This window comes from Squalius cephalus, assembly GCF_949319135.1.
Source record: "Squalius cephalus genome assembly, chromosome: 25".
Lineage (NCBI taxonomy): Eukaryota > Metazoa > Chordata > Actinopteri > Cypriniformes > Leuciscidae > Squalius > Squalius cephalus.
Window position 1 is genome coordinate 24,105,895 of NC_137146.1, and position 26,529 is coordinate 24,132,423.

The following is a 26,529-nucleotide window of genomic DNA, read 5'->3' on the forward strand; positions in this document are numbered from 1 at the left end:
TCCCATAGAGGCAGGCAGATTTTTATTTTTAAAGGCCAGTTACTTCATGGATCCAGGATACTATGCATCCTGATAAAGTTCCCTTGGCCTTTGGAATTAAAATAGCCCCACATCATCACATAGCCTTCACCATACCTAGAGATTGGCATGGTTTTATTTCAGTTAGCCTAAAAGCTAGTTTGATTTGCATTGAGAGATGATCTTATGGAAAGTACCCCATGCCAATCTCTAGGTATGGTGAAGGCTATGTGATGATGTGGGGCTATTTTAATTCCAAAGGCCAAGGGAACTTTATCAGGATGCATAGTATCCTAAAAATTTTTTTTTAAAAATACTTAAAAATAAAAATCTGCCTGCCTCTATGGGAATTTAACATAGGGATGTACTCACTTATGCACCCTGTATTTTAAGGAAGAACATTTATTTATTTATGATACATTATTCATTCACAAAGAAAACTGGTGTCCTTAAAGGTTGGATTTTTCCTATTTTTTTTTTTTATTAAGGCATTAAGTTCAATTTCTAAAAGATGATTTTTTATTCCTCTTTTTAGTCAACTTTAGTATGGGTGTCTAAACTTATGCATAGCACTGTATATATATATCACACACACACACACACATACACATATAAACTATATACATATATTTATCAACAGAGTCCATTCCACAGAAACAGAAAAAAATATATTGTAGTCTCGAATTATGATTTTTTTATTTTGGGGTGGAATATCCCTTTCACAAAAATGAGGGTAACAATTAATAAACAAGCTGTATTTTTTTTTCTTCCCATGTCATGTCCGGGGAAACATTTTTAAACATACATTTAAAAATGCCCAAGACATTTGTGGATGTGTCCATTATGCAACTGACACTTCAAGAGGCTGGAAGTCTTTCTCAGTCTCAGTTTTTATTTTTGTCCCACTCCTTACAACAAAAGCACAAAGCCAGGTTATGTCAGATAGATGAACAATATTAATAGTAACCTGTACCTTCAAAACATATTAAATTTGAGTAACTTATTTTACTTTCTGATATTTAGATTTTTGGAGATTTCTTTCTCCCACACACACTCAGCAATTGAAACTTCTGGTGTGTTGCTCGGTTGCGCCGGGGCCCGTGGAAGATCAGGCCTCTATATTATATGCATATTTCTGTGAGAGGTAGTGAATTTATTTATTTCTATCAGACAAACAGCACAGGCTTTAGGTTTCAAGTGAAAATCAGAAATAACGCTCATCTATTAACACAACAGTTGCATTTTATTTAATCATCTTAAAAATAGGCAAGTGACAAGTTATAATCCAGAAACATTTTAAGGTGTTGTGTATATTAACCAATTACAAATGACTAAAACTGATGTTTTTGAAGCAGCGACCATGTTCAAAATCAAACTTGCTGTAGACTAGTTAAAACATTTAGCATGTTAAAATTACAATCAGACAAGAAGTTTAAGAAAACATGAGTTAAAAACAGCAGTCTTCCATCTAAATGTGCACTAATGAGACAGTAAATAGTAGTGTTGCATAATATATTACTTCTTTTCCCCCAAACAAAGATAACTGAAGATTTTACACCACAAGCTTTGCAGCATTTATGTGCTCACTGCATTTCAGAATGCTTTCCAACATCAAATCTGCATATACATTTTCAAGAACATAAAAACATCTGACATGAATAACTGAGACAGAAGGAAGAAGGACAAACAAGAGCACTGTGGGATCTGTATTCATTAGAGCTTCTACAACACAGCTGTAGCTGAACATACTGCGTGAGCCCATTGCGTTACAGAGTGTGTGTGTGTGTGTGTGTGTGCGTGTGTGTTTACAGACTGAAGCCCGATACAGTGAGATGTTGTGCTGTGTTTCTCGCCTCAAAGTACGAGGTGTCTGTCTCATCATCGGGCTGAGGGATGAAGGGCATACTCTTATGATGAAGGTTTTCCCAGTCCACACCCTCAAAGAACGCATGATACTTCAGTTCTACAGAAAGACACAACATACATGAAAACATGCCAGTGTTGAGATTAAGGTAGTTTTAAGAATTTTTGACATTAACAATTCTTGTAAGTAAGATTAAGAAGTTTTAGATGCTGGTTCAAAATAATTCAATGCAAATAAATTTTGGCAACAGTTCTTCTAACCCTAATTGATGGGAGTGTGTAGCTTTTCATTTCTTACACAACCATGTAGGAACACACATCATGGCCAAATTCCAGGATGACAATGTCAAGATTCATCCGACGCAAATTGTGAAAAAATTGTTGGGAGGGAGCATGAAGAATTAATGTCACATGAAGTGGCATCTCTGAGTCCAGACCTTAAAGTCATTAAAAGTCTTTGGGATGTGCTGAAGGAGACTTTACAGAGTGCTGGACTCTTGCATTGTCAATACAAGATCTGGAGCAAAAATTGATAAACCTCTTCATGGAAATAAATGTTGTAATGTTATTTCCATCAAGAGGTGCGTACATTTTTGGTCAAGATCATGTCACACCCATAGACATCAATCACTTCACTGAATACTTGCCGGCTAAGAACAAATTACTACCTTATAATCCGCACTTGAATATCAAGACATCGATGTCTGTCAAAAATAACGTGCATAATACACAGTAGTATTTACGGGAAGACAAAGTGCAAGCATTACCTGGAAAACCCACACTACCAGATGTTTAGAGTATGTTATTGCTTTCCGAGAAGGAGAAAATGGTGGCCTGAGCGGCTTCAACATGTCAGAGACGATAACATGTATAATGCATAACGCACATAAGTATAAATGTATTCTTTACTCGCTGAAACTGGATCGGAATGATCAGCGAACAGTGAAATCCTGAGTGAAAAAACGCCAATCCAATTGAAAAACTTCAGTGGTTAGTGAACATTGTTTAACGTTTGTTGGTTTTGATGGACGTTTTTTATGCCGTTACATTTGATCATATGATTTTATTTCATTCTAATGAATTAGCCACAAGTAAATGTTAAATGCTAAATTACTACTCATAGATGTTACTTTATTCATCAAATCAAATGGTGGGGTAACAATCATACTAAAAGTACATTTGAATGTACCCACAGCATATGCAAAAAGGCTGACTTGCTTATGTATAACACATTCTGTATTAAATTACACTGCCATAGACTTGTCCACCAGACTAGTTAAACAGCGTTAGGAAATGCCGCACTAGCTACGTTTACATGCACAACTTTTGTTTCAATCGGACTGAATTCATTCCGATTGATGAATTTGAAAGTAGTGTTTACATGAACGCTAAATGTGATCGGGTTGATGTGCGCATTTATATGTAACAAGCTTCAAATCGGAATAGATTTTTTGATGTGCACACTGCACGAATATACATGGCTTCCTGCTGTTTGTGCATAATAACCAATTCCTACATGGGTTATTTATTTTAAACAGCAGACTTAATATTTATCCATTTCTGGTCATAATTTGGAGACATGAGCATATGAAAGGAGAATTTTAGAATGACGGGACACTCATTTATATGACACTTTATTCAACAGAAGGAACAGCTTGTTCCATGCGTCATACGTCATCACGCTATATTAACGTCATTGCACATGCGCAGTCCTTTCAGTTTCGGTTTTCAATCCGATCAAGTGTTTACATGTTCTCTCGATCGGACTAGAAAAGGAATAAACCACCCTTTTCAAGCTCAATCGGATCGATTAAGGTCTTACATGAGGGCTTTTCAGTCCGATTGAGCCGTCCATCCGATTACTAATGGATTATTTGGTTGCATGTAAACGTAGCCACTGATACTCAGAGTCTCACTGTCTTCCCATGGTTTCTACAGCAGTAAACGTGGAAACCGAGGTTAAAGCGGACATGAGGCCACTGGCAGGTGATGCAATGAGGGATGTTACACTGGATAAAATTGCTAATTTCTCTGGATTTAAACATTATTGGAAACATTTGGGATAATATAAGTACAAAAGTGAACAAAATAAGGTTTTCAGATATTTTAATGCACAAATCTTACATTTTGTGCCTTGGTGCTTATAGTCCCTCCCTGTAGTTGTCCAATTTGACTATTTTCTGCTGATGTAATATATCATAAACTTGACAGTATTCAAACTTTGATAATAAAAGAAATCACCTATCTTCAGTTGTAAAACATATTAATCTAATATATAATATGATTCACCTTTAAAGCCAGCTCTCTTGTTTGGATCCATGGTGAGAAGAATCTCAATGGCATTTCTTGAATTCTGGGTCAACTCCTCGTCTCCATCTGGCCACGGTATATCTGAACACATCATTAGATGAAGAACATGAAGATCAGAAACAGTCAACACAACTCGCATGGTTCTGAGGAAAAACAAACCAGGAGATCCATTTGTTGGATCCAGGAGTACATAACTTTTAGTTGTTTTTTTAAAAAAAAAAAACTCTTTTCATCACCTTTGGGGTGTACTTATCATTGATCCTCTTACCTCTGTTGAGAATGTTCTGGAACACCAGCTGTGGAGTCTCATCGTTGAAGGGCGGGATTCCTGTGAGAAACTCGAACAGACAGACACCTAACGCCCACCAATCCACCATGAAATCTGTTGGAGAACAACAAAACCCACTTAAACACACTGTTTTATTAGAGCAAACACACAACATGGCTCTAAATGTGTTAGAAATGTGACCACTGTTATAAAGAGGTGACAGTAGCAGGCTTGAGTTGATTTTTTGGGGGAAAGGGAACAGCAGAACACAAAACCAGCTTGACATGAACTCAAGTATCATGATAGCTAATGTTACATTACAAAACTGAAAAAAAAAAAAAAATAATCAGTCAAAAAATAAATACCTTCAACACTGATAAACTTAAAGCCTAAAAGGTGAAGTTTCTTTGCCAGTAGCAGCACTGTATAGAATTGAGAAAATAACTATTTTAAGAAAACAACTGCCCAGGGTGAGCTAGGTGGTTGCCAGAGTGTTGCTATGCAGTTGCTAGGGTGTTCTGGGTGGTCAAAAAGACCGAATCAAAAGTGTCCACCACCTCAGATCTGTAGATTTGACTGGGTCCCTTCTTCAATGCGAGTCTAAAGTTTCACCTGTTTTATTGTGAAAACTGTTTGTTTAGAAAAGTAATGGTAAGAGTAAATAGTAAGAGTAAGACGGGTGGTGTTAGCTTTTGATGTGACTGACCGGAGTTCTACGTATTTTGCAATTAGTGCAAAGAAAACCTTTTTGTTGCCATTTAGACTTAGTGCAAATAGCTGCTGTCTGTCTTTTATGGCTATGGGACGAACAGTGCAAGACTAACTGAATGCCAGAGTTTGTTCAAATTGAGAAACTCAAAGTATGCATGTTTTAACGCAAACAAAGCATATTTGTACAGCCGAATGCATAGCTTTTTTGAAAGTATGCACGAACACAGGATGTCCACATGCTAAAAAAATGTTTCATCTTTGTCCAATTGCTGAGCTATTTCTCGAAATTTACGACACACATTGTATGCATACAAAGCAAAAACTAAAGTATACTTTGGGTTTAAAAAGTATATCTAAAGTATACATCAGTTTTTATGCATACACTAGGGCAGGGGTTCCCAAACTTTTCCATGACAAGGCCCCCAAATACCACTAGGTTCTGGTCAAGGCCCCCCTTTTGCAGGATGCTTTATTGAACCCGTCGACAATACTACAGCAAATGTAGAAATAAATAAATAAAACATCTGTGAACATCAGATTATGTGATGGTGTTTGATACCAGCCAATCAGAAAGATTATAGAGATGCACCGATTACAATTTTCTAGGCCGATTCCGATTTTTCATTGAGTTTGACCTGCCGATACAGATTTTAGCCAATTTCGATTTTATTTTTTTAACCACTTTACAGCACACACAAATATTTATTTTCTATATATTTTTGTTTATAAAACACCATATACTTTTACCCAAACTGAATAATAAAAACAAGTTTAAATGGGTAAATTTTCTATAAATGCAGTGCTGAAGTGCCAACTAGTCTCTCCCTATAGAGCAGGTGTCACCAACCCTGCTCCTGGAGGGCTACAGTCCTGCAGATTTCAGCTCCAACCCCAATCAAACACACCTGGACCAGCTAATCAAGCTGTTCAGGGTTGCTTGATAATTACAGGCAGGTGTGTTGGAACAGGGTTGGACCTAAAGTCTGCAGGACAGTAGCCCTCCAGGAGCAGGGTTGGTGACACCTGCTATAGAGGATCCCTTTACCACTCTACAGATAAAGCGTCGTCGGGAAAACTCAATTTGCGTACCTACCCCGAATTGATAAAATAAAATAAAATTCTGTATTAAAACTAAGGAAACACCAGTACTTTGTTTAGGCTTGGTTTGTAGGGAATTCCAAACCTGCGCACACATATTCAAACACACTTATAGAACCATATTTAATGCGCATGTGACATCTTTAGCTGGAAAATAACTTTATTAAAGAACCGCTATAAAGCCAAACAATCTGTTACCTTAAATTATACGTTTATCTCTGTAAAGCTGCTTTGAAACAATCTAAATTGTTAAAAGCGCTATATAAATGAAGATTACTTGACTTGACTATAAATATTTTTGAGTCTTCATTTTCTTTTCTGACATAGCCTATAGAGCTGGTAAGTCCCGCCCCTTCCGCTAACCCCACTGGACCTCTAGGTTGAAAAATCGTCAATGCAAGTGAATGGGAGAAAATAATTATTTTCTGGTCCCGTTTGAATTTTGCTATGAATGTGAACATATGTTGTCTGTGAATTTTTTATATGCAAATAAATAAAAATGAAAATGCAAATATAAAAATATTTTATATGCTTATTTGATTTATATGCAAAAAATTACGCACTGCTCAAGCGCCGCTCGCGCTTGCGGTCTGAAACGGCCGTAACTCACGAGGTTTTCTACATGTGCCCCGTGTGCACGTGTGATGCTGATGTTGCGCGATGTTAATCATGCGGCGCCCGAGTGCATTTGACCGGCATAAAATTGAATTATGTCAGACTGACCGGCCAGTCGCCGGTCATGGCAGATCACGTGAAAATCGGCCAATTCCGGTCACCAGCCGATCAATCGGTGCATCTCTAAAAGATTAGCATTAAAAGTATAATGTTCAGATAGGCTATGCAACAAATTATTATAATGCTATTTCATAAAAAATACTGTGAAATACTGTGAAAATAAAAAACACTAATGTGTTTTTTTACTTTTTTTTTCTCCCAACTTGCTGCGGCCCCCCTTGCACTTTTTTCTTGTTCCAGATGAATACGGTTGGTGTTACAGGGCTTGAATTTTGCCGTGGGATTGCACGTATTGAGCATAATTTTACTCATTCCCGCCAGATTTTGTGCTCACACATAAAGCCGCCTCTCAGTACTAAATTTAATTATTTTTCACTACTTATTGCGCTTAAACAGTCAAATGATCTCAAAATGCCGGTCAAATTATGAGATAATATTAAAAATATCTATATGGCAGTTGTGACCAGTGAAAATGCTCAGTGGCTAGTAACTTTGGAAAACCACTTGCCACAGTAGCTGATGTCAAGCCCTGCTCATAAAATCTGGAAAGACGCAGCAGACTCTGGACAGAGATAAAAAACTCTCTAAATGAGCAAGTGTTGGGCACCGTTTAAAGGCTATACCTTTGGCTGTATGCATACGCTAAGTTGTTGCATCAAAATTTTCCATAAAGCATACCAAAGACTTCCATTGCTAGGCCAAACAGGCAGTTCTGCCCCAAACTTACACCCTTGGTTGAAAAATAAGTTGACGGTCTGCTCGAACAGAGCAATGTTTCGAAAGCTACACAAAGTTAGCGTTCACACTTTTCAGGAAGTCAAGCTACAAATGACTTTTACTTGACTGCACAATAAACTGGGATGCCAGAAAATATTTTAACATTGAAATTGTTTTTTTAGTATAATGCCCCAGAATTCCCAAGCACCATCATAACATCCCAACAGAGTTGAGACATTCAGCATTACTGAAGCATTAAGGGTGATGAATCAGGAGCTGCCAATCACAAAAGCTGCGACCCATAATGGAATTAGTCAGCCACGTCCTTATCTAATGCGGTAAAGGTAAGCTAACCACACATGCACCAACATCTCCATGGCTTATGATCTCAACAGAATACTTTTTAGCATACTTACCATAACGCACAGGCCCTGAAACTAAAACATAACATCTGTTAATGAAGCAAAGTAAAAGATCTGTCCCCACTTTATTTGTATATGTACGGTGTAACAAAATGAATTGTACAATTGTTATGTTGCATTGCAAAACCCTTATGCTGCTATTGAGGTGAGATACGGGTAAGGTTAGGGACGTTTGGTGATATTGTTAGGTTTAAGGATGGGTGAAGGGGTAAGGGAAGGTTCAACAGTGTTAATTACAGATGTAACTATAGAAATTAGTTACAAATGTATTACATGAAAGTATTTTTTTTAAATATAACTACATGTACAGTGTAAGTGCACTGTATCAAATGCTTAATTTAAAGACATGCATTCCACATATTTCAGCATGGGACACCCTGCTCTCTCGGCCATTGTAAAATCCATAATGGTTGACAATTATCATTTAACGACTAATATTTGAGGCACATATCAGCACAAGATAAACCCATCACATACTGATCACACAAACTCTTACCATGAGGTTTGCCTAATAAAAGTTCTGGTGCCAAGTAGTCAGGAGTTCCCAAAATAGGAGCCCCTTCTACACGTTCTGGACCTCTACGGACACTTTTGGGTGTTCTGTAGGGAGTTTGAGACACAATCATCTGCTGTGGAGTCTAGAAAAGAAAAAGAAAATATGACTATTTCATTTTAAATTATTTAAATTCCAACTCAAATCCTTTTCCTTCAGTTTTGTTTGAGTTCCAAAAAGACTCCAAAAGGCTCCTCACCTGGTAAAGTGAGCTGCTCAGACTGGGCCTTTTCTTCTGAACTGGAGTCACTGCAGACTGGGCATTGTGGAAGGAGGTTGACACAGACATCTCCATGGCATCCAAAGAGGCTAGGCTGAGATGCGACATACAAGAGCGGTTTATGGAGCTGCAGTAGCTCCTGAACGCAACCACGTTCTTGGGTTTGAGGAAGCCAGGTGATTTGATCATACTGTCAGATAGCCCATGAGTATGGTCAAGAAGAGAACACTTAGATTCACCCCTATGTTGCTTTGAGCTGCTATGCTTTGGTGTCGCTATTGTGGGCCGAGCTGCCGGCGTGACTACGGAAATCTCGTTTTCATCCAGCTCCTCGAAAGAGGACGACAAAGCCTCATGTTTGAAGTCTGTCGATTTTTGTGGCGTGTTAGCAACCAGTGACATCTCATGGCCTGAGCCGTCCGAGTCTAAACTAAGGCTTCTTCTGATACTTCGGGCATCGCCAGGTGAGGTTGGGGAGCTCAAGTTGGTCTCTGCTTTAAGCAAAGCCATCCCCTCGCCTTGATCTTCGAGATCAGAGAAGAGATTTTTGGCCACAGCTATGGGACTAGATTGCTTTGGGCCCATTCTCTCACTGTACTGTTGACATTTCGGTGCAGTTCTACCATCATTAAGCCCCACAACTGAGAAAATTCCTGTCAAGCCTGTGTTGGCCGTTGAGTTGCCCTCAGGAATATGGAAGGACCTTTTGTACACCGCATTGTTTTTCTTGCAGTTGATCTCAGCCTGCTCTGGGCTTTTCTCTACTTCTTCAAATGCTCTCTTTACTGAGACTTTGGACTCTATTGGCGGCTCTGGCTTCATAAAACTGTTCCCAAATGACTGATGGGGAACAGCCTTACCCAGTGATGTGGCACTGTGCTTGGTTGCACTGAACTGGAGCCTTTTTGCAGAAATATCTGGTTTAATATTTCTGCTATTTTCCAGTTGGTTATTGAGCGGAGTCAAAACATTGCTGTGATCCTGAGCTCGTGCTGGAAACATGTTCCTCCTCTCCACAGGTGTCAAGGGAATGTTTTTTGACATTCTATTGCCCCTTTCTCTTCCGGTAACCTGAGGAAGGTTCTCGCCATCTAGTAAATTCTAGAATTGCAAGACATTGTCAGGTTGATTTTTTTACATTTTTTATCATATACATGATAAATTGCACTTTTTCTGTTTAAAAGTTTAGGGTCAGTGTGTTTTTAAAAAAAAAGAAGAAGAAATTAATACTTTTATTTAACAAGGAAACAACAAACTGATTAAAGATCATATAAGAGATTTATAATTTTACTTTCAAATAATGCTGTTATTTTGAACTTTCTTTTCTTCAAAGAACCCTGAACATTTTTTATCATGGTTTTCAACATTGATAACAATAAAAAATGTTTTCGTGAGCACCAAATTAGCATATTAGAATGATTTCTGAAGGATCATGTGACACTGAACTAATGACTGCTGAAAATTCAGCTTTGCTAACAGGAATAAATTATACTTTAAAATATTTTCAAATAGTAAACTGTTATTTTCAATTATTTCAATATTAATATTTAGGTTAAATATTATATTATTATATCTTACAGTACATGTACTTCGTGTAATTACCCAAGAAATGTGATGTGAGATATCATATATAATATAAAATATAATAAAATACATAAAATAATTAGAATATTGTAATTTAAAAAATATTTTGTTATTTTTGTACTTTGTGATAATACAATAATTTAAGGATTTATTTTACATGCGCACAATATATTGGTACCGTATTGTTATCAGTTTGATTAAATATTTAATTGTGCTGCACATTTACTCTATTTTTTAATACTTCGATTACGTTTTGCATAAATTGCTCATTTGAAGTTAATATCTAAAAACACTTATTTCATAGCACTTAAATTTAATGTTCAGCTAATCTTAAAATGAATATCCATTTTTAATACAGTATATTATAATGTTGTGAAACCTAAATTCACCTTTTAAAAGACTGATTATAGTTTTTACTTTGTTACTTCTTATCTAACTCAGACAATATAGGATCAATGTGCTATGAACCAAAAGCCCTTCAACAGTAATGCTGAAACAAACCTGCTCATCTTCCCACATTGGGCTGACACAGTCTTCAGAATCAGTAGTGGATGGTAACTGGCACGAGTGGGTGCTTCCAACACTCTCGAATCTCTTCCTGGATTTCATCAGCCTTGGTGTCAAACTCCTAGCCAGCAGGCCAGGACTGAACACACTGTTGGATCCTAAAGAATAGCTTATGTTAGGCTTTACATTATTCACTTAGTTACAGAAAAAACAAATGACAAATGTCGTTCTCAATAACACTAATGACACACTCCGTATGAACATTATTCTGACACGTACCTAAAGCTCGATTTGTGCCTACTGGGGATTTCAGGTACTCTGCCCGTCTCTTCAGCAGAGGTGAACACAGAGAAGCATTCCTCTGCTTGAGTTTCCCACAGGACCTGGGACTGCCAAACACTGTGCTGCTGTGACGCTTGCCCTCCGTCACCGGGGTATTCTGCCATTCAAGTCAAAAATATAATGTATTATTCAAGCTGTTTCAAACATGTATAACATGTAATAAAAGGGCTCAAAAATAAGAATGATCGATGGCCTGGGCCAGTTAACGGATCGTCACTTTATCTATAAGGCTAGTACAGTGTCGTCACTGTCATCAGGTTTATGCTTTTTTTATATATCTTGCAAAGATTTTTTGTGTTGTAAACTTGCTGTGATAGTTGAGTAATAGAAGATCATAGATATTTACTTTCAAAGGGCTGCACGTTCTTTATATTCAGTCTGCGCTATGCACATGCAGATGACTGTTGCATCTCACTGCTATTTTCAATCATTTTAAAAATGTACCAAGACCCCGCAGTTCTGTTGCACTTCATCAAGCCGGTTTTAAACAAGCTCACGTTCCATATGAACAGCACGCCTCAACAGGGTCTGGTGAACCCTAATCATACAGTTCCTTCAAACCAACTTGTTCAGACAATTCAACTACTAAGTGCTTTTAAAACTATTTACAGCAGCATTTAAAGTTTGGGGTTATTTGATCAACAGTACATCAAAAACAAAAATAATCTACATTTAAAAAAGAAATCAACAGTACATTAAACATTTTTTTTACAATTTAAAATGACTATTTTCTATTTTAATATATTTTAAATTTAAAATTATTCCTGTGATGAAAGCTGAATTTCAGCATCATTACTCCAGTCTTTAGTGTCACATGACCCTTCAGAAATCAATCTAATATCTGGGTTCCCACTCTTTCATTAACACCAGATTCAAAGACTTTAAAAGCACCATTTATTTTACATCAAGCACAATAAAGACAGTAAAGGTGAGTTTGTTACTGCCAATCTGGACAGTATTAAAGACGTACTGTACCAGTGTCTATCATTACTGCAGTCATATTAAGGGTAATATAAAGGTACGGCAAATTTAAGGGGCATATATGACCTTTTTAAAATCCACTGAGGAGAGAGGGCTGGTAGAATGTACGAGAGAGAGAGAGAGAGTGAGTTAGGTCTAAATGAAATTATATAGATAAGGTAATTGTTAGGCATTAAAAAAAAATTTGTTAATCACCTATGCTGCAGTTTTGTAAACTAATAAACTAAGGTTTATACATGCTAGTTTCCATAGCAGAGTTCAGGATAAATCTTTTTATAACTACTGGAGCTGCCAGTTTGCTACGTTTCAATTAATTATTAAACAGCAAAAACAAACTATGCAAAAGCGGCAGCCCTTCCAGCGCACTCAGTGGGAATTCACTCACTCGTTTTCATTCACTCCTTCAGTGGACCACATTAGTGGAGTATTTTAGGGAACAGTTAATGAGGGTATAGGGGCCGATTTAGAACACTATCAAAGTTAAAAAAATTCTGTTTCAATGTGCAAGCATAGCCCTTTTGTTTTTTCAAATAGTAAGGCGTGTCCAACACCAGGTAAAGTACTTAAACAGTGTAAGCAAGAACTAGGAGAACCAGTGAAGCAGCTCAAGAAGCGTGTAAGTGTTCCTGTTTCTTCAAACCTGGATTTACTAGGTGGAAAGGCTATTCAAATATGAACAACAGAACTGTGAGGGGGAAAAAAACACCTTATTGTTGAGCCATATAAAATACAAATGATATAAATCTGCAAATCTACTCACGAGACCAAGAGAGCTTATCAGTGACAGAACTTGACCAGGTGTTCTGAAATAATCTTTTTTAGGTTTCACTAAAGAGGGTGTGTTTAAAATGTCCATCAGGTTTAGTTCTGGATAGTGGGAAAGGAAAACGTTGTTAATATCACAATAAAGACTATATTTTAGTATTTTGGTTGTTTAAAAACAATAAATAATAATTAAAAAAAACATACCCCTGTCAAGTTTAACCTTGGAGAGGCCAAAGTCTGTGAGCTTAATGTGACCCTCATTCGAGATGAGCATGTTGTCGGGTTTTAAGTCCCTGAATAAAATGACAAAAAAGTCAGTTAGTTTGACAAACAAAACACTAATTCCTCAGTTTCAAATGACAGAAATACCTGTGAATAATGCTGTGTCTGTGAAGGTAATCGAGAGCGAGCGAGACCTCAGAGATGTATTTCAGAGACATGTCCTCATCAAAGTACCCATAAATATGAAGAAGTGATTTCACATCTCCTCCAATCAGATACTCCATCACCTATGAGAGTATCAAACATACTTGAACCAGTTAAAATTTCACATTAATGCTGAAATAAATGCAGAGGTGAACTTCATAAATACATTTTTGACATTATTTTTTAAAACAACTCAACATTTTCTACCTCACTTCTTTTTTAAATGTAACCTGTACACGTTTTCATGAGATTCACCCTTATACGTACCAGATATACTTTAGTTGAGGTTTGAAGAGAGTAAAACAGGTGCACAATGAAAGGACTTTTACTGAGAGCCAGAGCATCTCTCTCAGCTTTCATCTGATCGGTCATGTTCTTATCCACCATGTCTGCTTTCTTCACCACCTGCCAGACAACAGCATTTTGTTAGTCAATGCAAACAATTTCAAAATGGTGAAAACAAATAAAAAAATGTTAACTTATAATAGATTGAATACATAAATAATAGCAAATATTGATGCCATCGAGTTAAAGATCAATATAAAGATCTTGTTTTTATATTGCAGTATTTCTTATAAATGATTTAAACGTGCACTTTTTTTATGAAGTAATGTGCCCTCATGATCTCCAATCAAAATAACTTCCCCCTCCCTCTTGCAGGATCTCTTGGTTAAATAGCGAGTGTGAAAACTTCCTTCATTTCTTCTCTGACAAAATTAACACCACTCGAACCCAAGCTTTTACCTCGTACCTGATTTTCCCTTTAGACATGCAAGGAAATCAACAAGAATCCACCTTTTCTCCTCACGATATTCTTCCTTCTCGTTTCTTAAAACAGGCCTTCGACATTGTTGACGCAGATATTCTACGCATTATTAATAATTGTCTCGCGACCACTTAAAATACATTTTCATTTTGATAAATAAATGCCTAATTAACTGAATATAATAAAATGCTCATAATAAATATGAATTATATTCGATCTTATATAGAATAATAAATGACAAACATGACTAACATCTGTATACCTTGACTGCATAGAGTTTGGAGTTGCATGTCTTTCTGGCCAGGTAAACTTTCCCAAAGGCTCCTCGACTGATGGGTTTGACCAGCACAAAGTCCTCGATGGAGGGAGCTTTCACTGCGCTGCTTGAGCCTTCAGATGAAGATCCATGAGCCTCCATCTCCGCCGTCGCTTCAAATATCAATTTAATCCAACTAACGTTAGACCACTTGTCTTGCAGTCAGATGCCTCATTCACACTGTCTGTAATAGTTTGAATAAGACAGTTCTGCGTTCAGTCCACCGCATCCATTCTCACTGTTGACAAGCGCGACGAGTTTGTTTTGAAATTTGAAATGTGCCACATAAATTTGGGTCCTAAAACGCGGTTGTTTAGCCGCCCAAAAGTGTTAAAACAATAAATAGTCAACTGAAAAAAAAAAGAATGTTTATGTTTATTCACGATTGTATAAAAGCTGATATTTATTGTATAAATGTGATACTAATTTTAATCTTACACAAGTAAATTACGGTTACATTTCTGCAAAACGAGTCAGGCAAAGCTTTTGGCTACTTTGCGGGTCTTTAACGGTGCAGAAGAACGGAAGAAGAGAAGGCGCCCTCTGCTGGCCAGAACACACAGTAGCGACAGAATAAAACCCTGGTTTAGTAATGTCATAATTTTTTTTTTATTGTTGGAGACGTGTTTAAACAAAAATGCAGTCTTTTAAATTCCAGTTTTGGGAATTGGCCCACAAATGTCATAAACTGAAGCACAAACGAAAAACAATACCTCGTGCAATAATCAAACACTGATTGGTCCATCTTCAACGGCGCTGAGAAAAGTAACATGTACGTCACATGTGTCCTGCTGCAGCAGCGTTAAATAGCCTAATTTACCAGAACAATGACACGGACAGACTTTAATTTATAACTTATGAGCTAGTTATTATACCTAATTGGATCTTTTTAAAATATTATGGCTTTCAGCAAATATTGACACTGACAGACTTTAAAAATAACTTTTGAGCTGGTTATTATATCTAATAGGAACTTTTAAACATCTTATATGTGGCTTTCAGCAAATATTGACACTGACAGACTTTAAAAATAACTTATGAGCTGGTTATTATATCTAATAAGATCTTTTAAAAATCGTATATGTGGCTTTCAGCAAATATTGGATAAACGACGTTATTATTGTTCATATGCCCAAGCAACATCCAGCCACACGAGACATCTACCTGAGGGAATACGCGAGGAAAAGGGAAGGCGTCTTTCGGCCTAATGCTGTTAAATAGAGGAAAACATTTTACATTTCTAAGTTCAAATGTAAATGAAATGTTATGAAAAATGCATTTTCATTACCTGCACCTCCGATGGGCAATTTAGGCTATTTCTTAATCAGCGCATAGGCGTTAAAAGCTGAATTTTAATATTCAACATCTAAAGTCCATTTTTAATCAATACATTATAGCGGAAATAATAGTTTAAAAAAGCTGAACCCTAACCCTCTGTCTGAGAGCATCTCAAGCCACTAAACTTATGGAAGGTTTTCAGTCAGGGAAACTGTTTCTCAAAGATGCGCAACGATTTATGGATTTATTTGGAACTATTTTCGTTGACGATATATAGAGCAAAATGTAAGTAATAGGCCTACATTTTACAGGATATAATCATAGTCCTGCTGATGTTCGGGACAGCGCTCTTCCTCTTCTGATATGTTGGCTTACCGGTAAGGCTATTGTTATTAATAGAGAGAAAATAAACAATGATAGCCAACAGCAACTTTTTTGTGAATTATATTCTGTTTCAGAAATTAGCTTTTATTGTAATATCTGTTGATTAAGTTTGGTTGAGTGGTCTGTGCTTAAATAATAAAATGTAGCCTATGCCAGCTTCACCTGCTCCGGTTTATGCACCAGCTGCAAATGCTAAAAATATTAAACAGCGCTAGTTTTTGTATCAGCAATCATGAATTAAAAAAGCTAAGTCAGTATTTCTTTGTATTGCATGTTCACTTTTAATACAACGAAACAGCCTAGGTCTCCCATCCCTCACAAACTCGTGTGGTCGACTGTGACGTCAACTCGTGTGGTCGACTGTGACGTCATAATGATCGTGAGTATAAACAGTGCAGCGGCTTTATTCTTCTTGTAGCGAGTCGGCGATTGTGTGAGTACTTTTTACACAGGGTTTGGGGATCTGAATTTTAATATTTTCATAATTTGCAGAAGAATCTGCTTAAACTGTGGAATGTTATTGTCTCGATTTGCTGTAGCTATATTTAGATAAATAAATAGGCATGGTAGGCTACACTGGTGATTTGTGTGGAAATGAGAGGATGATATGTGAATCAATAATGATCAAATCTTTATATGTATTATCTTATTAAATATATTTAATATATAATATAAAAATATATTTAAAAAATAATATAAAATCTTATTATCTTATATAAAATCTTATTATATATATATATATATATATATATATATATATATATATATATATATATATATATAATTTGTGTTAATTTATATTTCAATGACATAACGATAGCAGATCTGAAAGCTTATTGGCTTTAAGCTGATTCATGTAATCAATCAAATTTACCTCGACAACCGGGCATAATAAAAAATTACTATATACATTTACATTATGTGCATCTGAGTTGTGCACATTAGTAGGGAAACTGATAAAAATAACAATTAACTTTTTTAGCTTCATTGTTCATTTTAAATGCATTTTTAAGGAGGTCGAACACAAAAATCGGGATACACGCAGATGTCCGTAGAACTTCACATGACAAAAATTGCAGAATGTGAACGACTTAAGTTTACGTTGGGCTTAAGACAACAAGCTTTCAGGTTCTTGTACTGTATGTTTACTCAAATCATCTCTTCCCTTTCTCTTTCTAGTGTTTCACAGATATAAGTTGCAAAAAGTATTGTTCACTTCTAGTTCATTTTCGAGTATGTCAACCATGCCCACCATTTCTGAGAGTGCAGAGAAGTCCTCATCTACTGAATTGTCAGATGAGCTCACTACGGCCCTTGCTGCGGGGCGCTGGTGGGCGATAATGGAAGTTTCAGACCCCATATCTGAGTATCCTGAGTATGAGGACCTCATCTCAGACCAGTGGTGGGAAACAGTGGAGGAAGGAGAAACATCATGCCCCACATCCCTGGTCTTCAGTGATGCATCTGAGAAGGCTCATTCCCAGCACTACGGCTTCTCAGATGGGAAATATGAGGAGGGAGAACTGAAGACCACGAGGCAGTGGAGGCAGCAGAACTCTCCCAGTGCTAAAAAAGAGGACCTCACCTCATCCCTGGTCTTCAGTGATGCATCGGAGAAAGCTCAACACTCAGGTTTCTCTGATGCAACAAGGGCCATGGACCAGAGGAGAAATTGGAGGCAGAAAAAGCCACAGATAGCACCTGTGCCTGCTGAGTCCCCAAAGGAAGCACCTGTGCCCATAGGGTCCCAAAAAAGAGGAAAACTCAGGATCCCTGAACATTTGACTAAACATCTGAAAAAGGCCGCTTTAGAAACACCCATACCCATCCAATCTCTATCACCACCAGTGGCTTCCTCAAAGGTGCCAGACAAGATCTGCGAGAGGAGAGATCCTAAAAACCCTGAGCTGCTGAGGCAGAAGAATATCCAAAAGGGAGTGTCTGTGTCTGCCAAGACCCCACAGAGAACACTTGCTCCACCGTGTTCCCCACAGCAACCACCCAGTTCTCCCGAGGGAGCACCCATGTCCAGATGGAGTAAGAGTCTATGGAGCACAGAAGCTTCTGTAAGTCCCTTGTTTTTTTACTTATTTTTAAAATGTATTCAAACAAGTAGACATTGTCTTTAACTATATGCTACTATGTTTTCTAGATCCTCAATTTAACATCCTTTTATATTTCAAAATATAAAAAAAGATTTAGTCTAAGAAGCACCCATTAAACCTGCCCAGCATTGCATGATTATATCTGTTCTCTCAACAGGACAACGCAGGTCTGTGTCAGGCACCTCCACAAAAACTGTGTGTGGAACTGAGGCGCTACAACCATCCGGCCCCTCAGATAACCACTTCAGAACCGAACCGGAACAGACTTCAGCCCAGGTCCCAGCCGACCCGGAAAAGAGCATTGGTAACTTAGACCCTCCTATCTCTCAATTTTACTAAGATTTGGAAACTAAATACTTTAATAATTTAATCTGGGATGCGAATCATATCCTTTTCAATTCAGATGCCTCATATCGAAATGGTAGAAGCAATTTTTCTTTAGATTTTCTTTAAGAATCACTCATTAAATCTGGTCAGCATTACATGATTATGTCTGTTCCTTCAACAGGACAGTGCAGGAGTGGACGGGTCACCACCCCAAAAAAAGCAGTGGACGGAAATCAAAGTCAACAACCAACGGTCGGATCCAGGCAGCTTTGACCAAATTGACGATTTTTTAGCATATTTGCAAAATGTTGTGTAATTTCAAATATTTAATTGTAATTGTACATGCCTTATATGAATGCATGTACACATGAATAAAGGTTTTCAAGCGGTAAGTACCTCATGCAATTAATAATTTGTCTTTCAATTCATTTTACTTGAATTCAATTCTACAATTACAATTCTATTCATTTATTTGTTTTATTTTCCAGGTAATATTTTTTTCATTTCATTTCATTGTTAAATATAAATATTTTTCATTAAGAGCTCAACTAAGAAATCTTTGTTTCGACGAATGTTCAATTTCAAGGTAACACACAAGCCAGCGCACGGGCATTAAACACAAATCTCGACCAGTCACCAGACCACTCTTCAAGTCTACGTTCCGTGGATCACTTTCCTGCACCGGAGAAAATCATCGGCATCGCGGATAAACTGAAGTAAGTGAAACAAACAACCATTTAAATGTGCTGCTGTATTAAGTAGCCTGTAAATTTAATGCCAGACATGTTGCTCTGCTGACTTCCTCTGGTAGATAAGTATGTTAAATCATTCCTGACCGATTGCAAAAGGGAACATATACTTATTTTGATTTTGGTAATGTTAATTAATGTGAAAGTTTAATCATTGAACGTATCTCGAGTCAGCATCTTAAGAATAACGTTAAAACCGTAGAAGTTAACCTGATTAACAACTAACTTAAGTGAATGAGCTACATGTAAAGGGACTGGCTTACACGTGTGATTAATGGTAACGTTAGCTAACAGTTGTGACTGCCGACACACACAATGGTCATTTATTTATGGCTTGTATGTGTAGAAGTATTGCTGCATTGGCGCCAATCGGTTGATGTCGGTTGGTTTTCAAAAAAGTGTAGTACTAGCCAGAGGACACTGGGGGGCGGTAAAACAAAACGTTTTTTTTCGTGGCGTTAATAGGGTTGACACACTATTGAATAATATTGTAATGACTATAATATCAACTGATAACGTATATTGTGATAAAGATTGTTTACCCTCAGAGAAGGGTCTGTCGGAGAAGAAAGAGGCTGAAAAAAGTCTTCAGCAAGAAAGCATGGCAATCTTCGTCATCAGAGAAGCACATGCTGTACCCACAAACATTGGCATCATACTTGAGGGACAAGAGGTTCTGAGCGACTTGCTGTCTGTCGCAAATGCTGTTGCCATTCTCCTGGGCCTTCTTTATGCCTTCAGTCTGGAATATCCCAAGACATTTGAATATATCCAGAAAGTCATCATGGAGCTGGACCCGCATGACCAACAAAGTCAAGAGGCTCTATGACCAGCTCTACAATAGAGCTTCATTCAGGGTTCCCACACATCCCAGTTTACTCCCGTAAATGATGTCATGTTTGAGTGGCTGGCTATGGTTCGGCGTTACGCAAAGCTACGCGCTGCAGCGTTCTGAAAGCTGCCAGTTTACACCAATGAGAAGAAATGGGACGGTGTATAGCAACAACTCTGTACTTCCATTCCAATTCCTGACTTTTCAACAATGTTTTTTTTACAGTTGGATATCATTTGTAGCATCATAAAATACAATGACGACAGAGATAGTGAGATACTGACTACAGCTGCATTTCTAGTAATGATGAAACTGAGAGATTGTCACATTTCCCTAATTCACTGCATTGTTCTCGGTTAAGGCTGTTGATTTCTACGGTCAGTGTTTGCCAGCTCTTAGAAGTTGAAAATCTGACACTTGAGCACTGAAATTCTGGATGTGTGGAAGTAATGTATAATAAGTTAAAAAATCGATGTAATGAAAATGATTTGTCTTTTTTTATTAGATTTTGGACAAAATTAAATATTAAGTAATGTTCCTTAATGGGATACATGTTTAATTAAATCCATATCTTTTTGTTTGTTTAAAATAAATAATTTCTATTAACTTGCATTTTTAACAATAAGTAATTTTATAATTAAATCTATATCTATTTGATTGGAGAAAACAAATAATTTCTAATACATATTTCTTAAATGAGATTTTAAAAGATTTAATCTATATATTTTTGTTTAGATCAAAAATTTATTGACTTTCTTCAACAAGAAAAATATACTTTATGCCAAGTTTTATAACATATTTTTTATAGACATCAAAAATATTGGTTAAGGCAAGTTATTTATTTTTCATTGGCTCAAGTTATAAAATATAGATGTGAACCATTACCCTAAAATTTTTAATTGAATGATTGATTTTTTTTTTCAGTGTAGTCTTGTCTCGTGTTGGTTCCTGTCCCGCATCCTGTTGCCCTCTGGTCGTTGACTCTCCTGGTCTGGCAGCTAGCCTGGTGCCACGTCCAGTCTCATCACCAACTGTCAAGCCTCTGATTCCCTGAGCCGCTGCCTTGTCTCCATCTTCGACCTACCTGTTCTCCAGTTGTGCCCTCAACCTACCTGTTCTCCAGTTGTGTGCCCTCAACCTACCTGTTCTCCAGTTGTGTGCCCTGCCCTATTGTTTGGACTGTTCCTGCCTGTGTTTTGTCCAAGCGGCAACCTCCCCGTCTCTCTCTTGAAACCAACACGGAAGTGAGTTAAACTGCAATTCATTAACTGACCGCTTGGCCTGGCTGCAGAAGTGAGTCAAATCTGTATCTCCCTCATGTTAAAATTACCAACTTTACAGCAGAAAAAAAAACATGTTTACAGCCTGGTTCTCTCTGTGGCTTTGGTCTATACAGCTAATTTTGCCCTTCATAACAACTGTGAGGGGGGTGAATTTTTTTATAACTCATCCGTTTAGTTGATTAATATTTAAATGTAAGGGTGTGGCCACTTGAGTGACAGGTGGATTCCCGCTGATGTCAATGCTAGCCGTTTGTCTGCTGTTACTAGCCGTCACTTCACCTCAGCAAATGTTACTGCTGAACTTGCCTTCTCTGCAGTGTTTGTGCTTTTTTTCGGGATTATTTCATACAATTTAATACTTGGGTACAAAGCCCACGTCTTTGGATTCAGTCGTTGTCGTCGAGTATCGTTTGAGAGAACAACCAGCGCTGTATTTCAGTTGTTTTCCTCTGTGAACATGCACTAATGGGTGTCTGACAATTTCGTTGCTTTTTGGGGTTTTCAAATTTAAAACGTCAATAAAGGCTCGTTCGTTCTGCTCTCACGGAACAGATGAATTATAATATGCTTATGACCCGTCAGATGAAATCATGCAGGCGTCGGCGCTTTCTCCGTCCGTGCAATAAATGCACATCCATGAATGAGCGCGGATTTTCTAGCGCATTTACTTGCACTTCAAAGGCAATATATCTATGGTTTAACGGTTTAACCCATTTGAGAGGCGGCCAAAATCAGAATTTAAAATGGACTGAATAAGCTCTCTACGAACTTGAGAGATGCCGCGCTGACGGACCATGAAAGAGTGACTGACATGTATGCACATAAATCACTGTAACACACAAACACTCTCGAAGTAATACACAGTCTCACTTGTAGCCATGTATTTTAACTATTATAATATTTCGAAGGGCAAAAACAGGAACTTTTAATTGGCTTTACATCATCAGCTAACTCGATCACGTCGAGCTAGGTGATTTCAGATAGCCAGGCTCATATCTATGGCCAGGCTCCTCAGCTCCACTCACGCCCCGCCTGTTTGCCTATTTTCTGTTATCCGGGAGTGACGCAAGGCCAAGATGGCGACGGACGGCTCCGCCCACTTTAGGCTTCAAAAATGCTCTTCAGAAACCTACGGGTGACGTCACAGACACTACGTCCATATTTTTTTACAGTCTATGGTTTTGTCTGTCAATAAATATCACTCCCCTTTTTTTCAATAGGCCTAGCATTGTGCTGATGTTCAGGAAAGCGATCCCTCGTCTAATAGCCTATGTTGCTATTTATATTTTTATAAATATTTAAAAACAACAGCCTACGGGAGCTTTTTTTGTTTGAATTATAGTCTATTTCAGAAATGTGCTTTTATTGTAATATCTGCTGCTGACTAAATTTGGTTGAGTGGTCTTATGTGGCAGCTTCACTTGCTTCCTTTTTTCTTTTTTTTTGCACCAGCTGCAAATACTAAAAACATTATAAATAAGAAGCAGCGCTATTTTTTTGTATGAACAATCATTCATTGAAGTGCTTATAGTCCCTCTTTTGTCACAGACACTCAATCTTAGTTTCATTATCATGGACTTTTAGTTTGTTTTCACTAGTTTTCTGTCTTCCTTTGTTCAGTTTCTCGCCACTTTTCCGTTGTCATGGTGATTAATTTAAAGGGGGGGTACCATGGTGTTTCATGTATTCAGAGTTGTTTACAGTGTTAAAGAGATGGATTCTCATGTTAAACATGGGCAAAGTTTTAAAAAAATATTTTGGACGAATAACGGAGAATTTCTGTGCTGAAAATCTTACTTCCGGGTTGGTACAAGTTTCGGCTGGGTTTTTTTTATCGTGGATCTAATGACGTAGACCAGAGTGGAACTCCTTATATGAGCATTTCTCTCAGAAAAGCTCGCCCGCGCGCACGTCGACCAGAGGAGAACGAGACCGCGCACATCAACGCGCTTCAACAGGAAATCATCGGCAGCGCTGCATAGGATTTGTTCAAGAATGTCTCCAAAAAAGTGTGTATTTGGATGTGAGGGAAAGCTTACCGTGTCCAGCTTTCCAAAGAACCCAGTGTTACAGGAACAGTGGATGCCGTTTGTTTTTCCGGGGCAGCAACGGAGTGTAGGAAGTGTGGTTGTGTGTTCTGGCCATTTCAGTGACGAATGTTTTATTAACAAGGCTCAGGTCGACGCTGGATTTGCAAATCGTTTGCTATTAAAACGTGGAGTAGTCCCAGTGATAAAAGACCCCAGTCATGTAAGTACAACTGGATCAGATTTCTGTCTTTTGCTGGAAATCAAGAACTACCGCTTGACTCTATAGCTCCGCCTCCAGGACCTCGGCTTTTTCCGGAGAGAATCGGAAAGCTGTATTTTTCTTTTATAAATTTAATAAAACTAAACACTTTTTTGAGATATTAAGGATGCACTACTACTCTATAGGTACTCAAGATTAACATGAGATTAGGTGAAACTGTGCATGTTATGTACCCTTTAATCATTACCGGTATTTGTCATTATTTCCCTCATTTGCTTTGTATTTTAAGTTGCAGTCTTTTCAGTGTTCATTTGTCCTGTCACGTCAATGCAGCGGTTGTGTTTTTGCCTGGCTTGTTTGGAATACCTCCTGTGTGGAATATTAAATCCTTTTGATTAAATCCATCTTTATCTTCATTGTGTTTCCTCCAACCGTGTGTGACAGATGACTGGACCCTCAAAATGAGAATAAAACTGGACATAGCATCCATTAATGTTGCCCTGACGAGGGGCAATTTACTGCTGGAAGGAGTGTTACGTGGAGGAGTTCCTCGACATCTGCCGTCAGGCCACCTGCGACGACGTCTGTCTGATGGAGGGATTTAAGTGTGGCTTGGACGAAGATCTCTGCTTCGTCATGCCCCGCGGCGATCTCTGCTGGATCCTGGGTAGTTACATCAACTTCATGCTGTGGACGAACGGATCCGCATTTACAGTGGGCAAAGCGGAGGATGACAACAGCCTCGTCCAGCCACACCTCACAGATGTCGCGCAACCAGACCCAGAGCACAGCCCACCAACACCCCTTACCACAGAGACGGCTCACCTTATCCAGAAACTTAGGCTTCTCATGATGCAACACTTAAGATCACGTAGCAGCGGAGACAGAAAAAGCCACAGGGAGCACCTGAGGCAGCTGGGTCTGAGAAAACCGAGTGGGGAGAACTGAAGACCACGAAGCAGTGGAGGCTGATGACACCAAAAGCACCTGTGCCTGACAGGTCCACACAGGGAGAATGTATGCTCGTCAAGTCCCAGCAGAACTCTCCCAGTGCTAAAAAAGAGGACCTCACCTCATCGCTGGTCTTCAGTGCTCAGCACTCAAGTTTCTCTGATGCAACACTGAAAGGACCAATGACCAGAGGAGAAAGAAAAAAAACCACAGGGAGCACCTGTGCCTGCTGGGTGCTTGGAACCACTTGTGAACGTCAGGTCCCAACAAAGATAAAAACTCAGGATCCATGAGCATCTGTCTAAGCATCTGCCAAAGGCCGCTTTAGAAACACCCATGCCCATCCAGTCTCTACAGAGGTTACCTGTGACTGCCTCAAAGATGCTCACATGCTCCTCACATAGAGCACCAATGCCATACAAGATCACAGATATGCCAAAACTAAGGATAGGGACACACAAAACCGACGCCAAAGAACTAGCGCTGATGAAAGCCGACTATACTCTATATTGCGAAAAGTTTTGGGACATCTGCCTTTACATGCACATGAACTTTAATGACATCCCATTCCTGGGGCCGGATGCAAAAGAAGTTAGAAAAAAGGATTAACTGAAATTCCCCGCATTTAAACAACTTCTGTCCGCGTATTTGAAGGCTGATATTGGATCATCGAGGGTAAATGTCATATTATACGAAGTACGCATTACTTTACGGAGAGTTTACGACTTACTAGCTACATTCTATCTTGCGAACAAATGGTGCAATGGAATAAAGTACAGAGTTAGTTACAAAATAGTAGTTACTAAGCCTCTCGTGTGGACTTTACGTTCCAATTTAAGAAAGAACTTACGAACGGCTGGTGCAAGCCTACCCTGATCCGTAGGGTTTAATATGGTGTTGGCCCACCCTTTGCCGCTATAACAGCTTCAACTATTCTGGGAAGGCTTTCCACAAGATTTAGGGTTGTGTTTATGGGAATTTTTGACCATTCTTCTTGAAGCGCATTTGTGAGATCAAGCACTGATGTTAGACGAGAAGGCCTCGCAGTCTCCGCTCTAATTCATCCCAAAGGTGTTTTATCAGGTTGAGGTCAGGACTCTGTACAGGCCAGTCAACTCACTCATCCATGTCTTTATGAACCTTGCTTTGTGCACTGGTGCGCAGTCATGTTGGAACAGGAAGGGGCCGTCCACACAGTTGGGAGAATGTAATTGTCCAAAATGTCTTGGTATGCTGAAGCATTAAGAGTTCCTAAGGGGCTAAGCTCAACCCCTAAAACAACCCCACAGCATAACCCCCCCTCCACCAAACTTTACACTAGGCACAATGCAGTCAGTCAAGTACCGTTCTCCTGGCAACCGCCAAACCCAGATTTGTTCATCGGATTGCCAGACAGAGAAGAGTGATTCGTCACTCCAGAGAACACATCTCCACTGCTCTAGGGTCCAGTGGCGGTGTGCTTTACACCACTGCATCCGACGCGTTGCATTGCACTTGGTGATGTAAGGCTTGGATGCAGCTGCTCGGCCATGGAAACCCATTCCATGAAGGTCTCTACGCACTGTTCTTGAGCTGCTGGAACAAAAGTCTCAAGCCTCGTACATAATTGTATAATGTGCATGTATAATGTTAATGTTTATTAAACAAAAAGGCAAATAGTGAAATATTTCTATAAATAAATATAAATACACTTACATTTTTAATTTCTTACATTTTTAAAAACTTTAAACACATTATAGCCTATTTGCACACCTACATTATCTTCAAA

General features: G+C 38.3%; 2 protein-coding genes across 3 annotated transcripts; one reads left to right on the plus strand and one right to left on the minus strand.

Moving 5' to 3' along the window:
* Nucleotides 1-693: 693 nt before the first annotated feature.
* Nucleotides 694-15,055, minus strand: mastl (microtubule associated serine/threonine kinase-like). 2 transcript variants are annotated; one of them, XM_079863851.1, is made up of 13 exons: nt 14,549-15,055; nt 13,788-13,925; nt 13,464-13,603; nt 13,299-13,387; nt 13,090-13,196; nt 11,286-11,445; nt 11,001-11,164; nt 8,895-10,016; nt 8,639-8,780; nt 8,137-8,157; nt 4,460-4,573; nt 4,171-4,272; nt 700-1,981 (listed from the first exon to the last, which is right to left on the minus strand). In XM_079863851.1, the coding sequence occupies exons 1-13, from the start codon at nt 14,702-14,704 to the stop codon at nt 1,824-1,826; spliced, it is 2,613 nt and encodes an 870-aa protein (XP_079719977.1). In that variant the 5' UTR covers nt 14,705-15,055; the 3' UTR covers nt 700-1,823. The 2 variants fall into 2 exon arrangements, with proteins under 2 accessions (XP_079719978.1, XP_079719977.1); XM_079863852.1 differs by lacking the exon at nt 8,137-8,157 and having other exon boundaries at nt 694-1,981; nt 14,549-15,054.
* Nucleotides 15,056-16,578: 1,523 nt separating this feature from the next.
* LOC307153865 (uncharacterized protein) lies at nt 16,579-20,274 on the plus strand (the record flags this gene model as incomplete). The annotated part of the gene is made up of 5 exons (XM_079863619.1): nt 16,579-16,643; nt 17,444-18,330; nt 18,527-18,673; nt 18,878-18,959; nt 19,994-20,274. The coding sequence occupies exons 2-5, from the start codon at nt 17,500-17,502 to the stop codon at nt 20,272-20,274; spliced, it is 1,341 nt and encodes a 446-aa protein (XP_079719745.1). The 5' UTR covers nt 16,579-16,643; nt 17,444-17,499.
* Nucleotides 20,275-26,529: the final 6,255 nt, after the last annotated feature.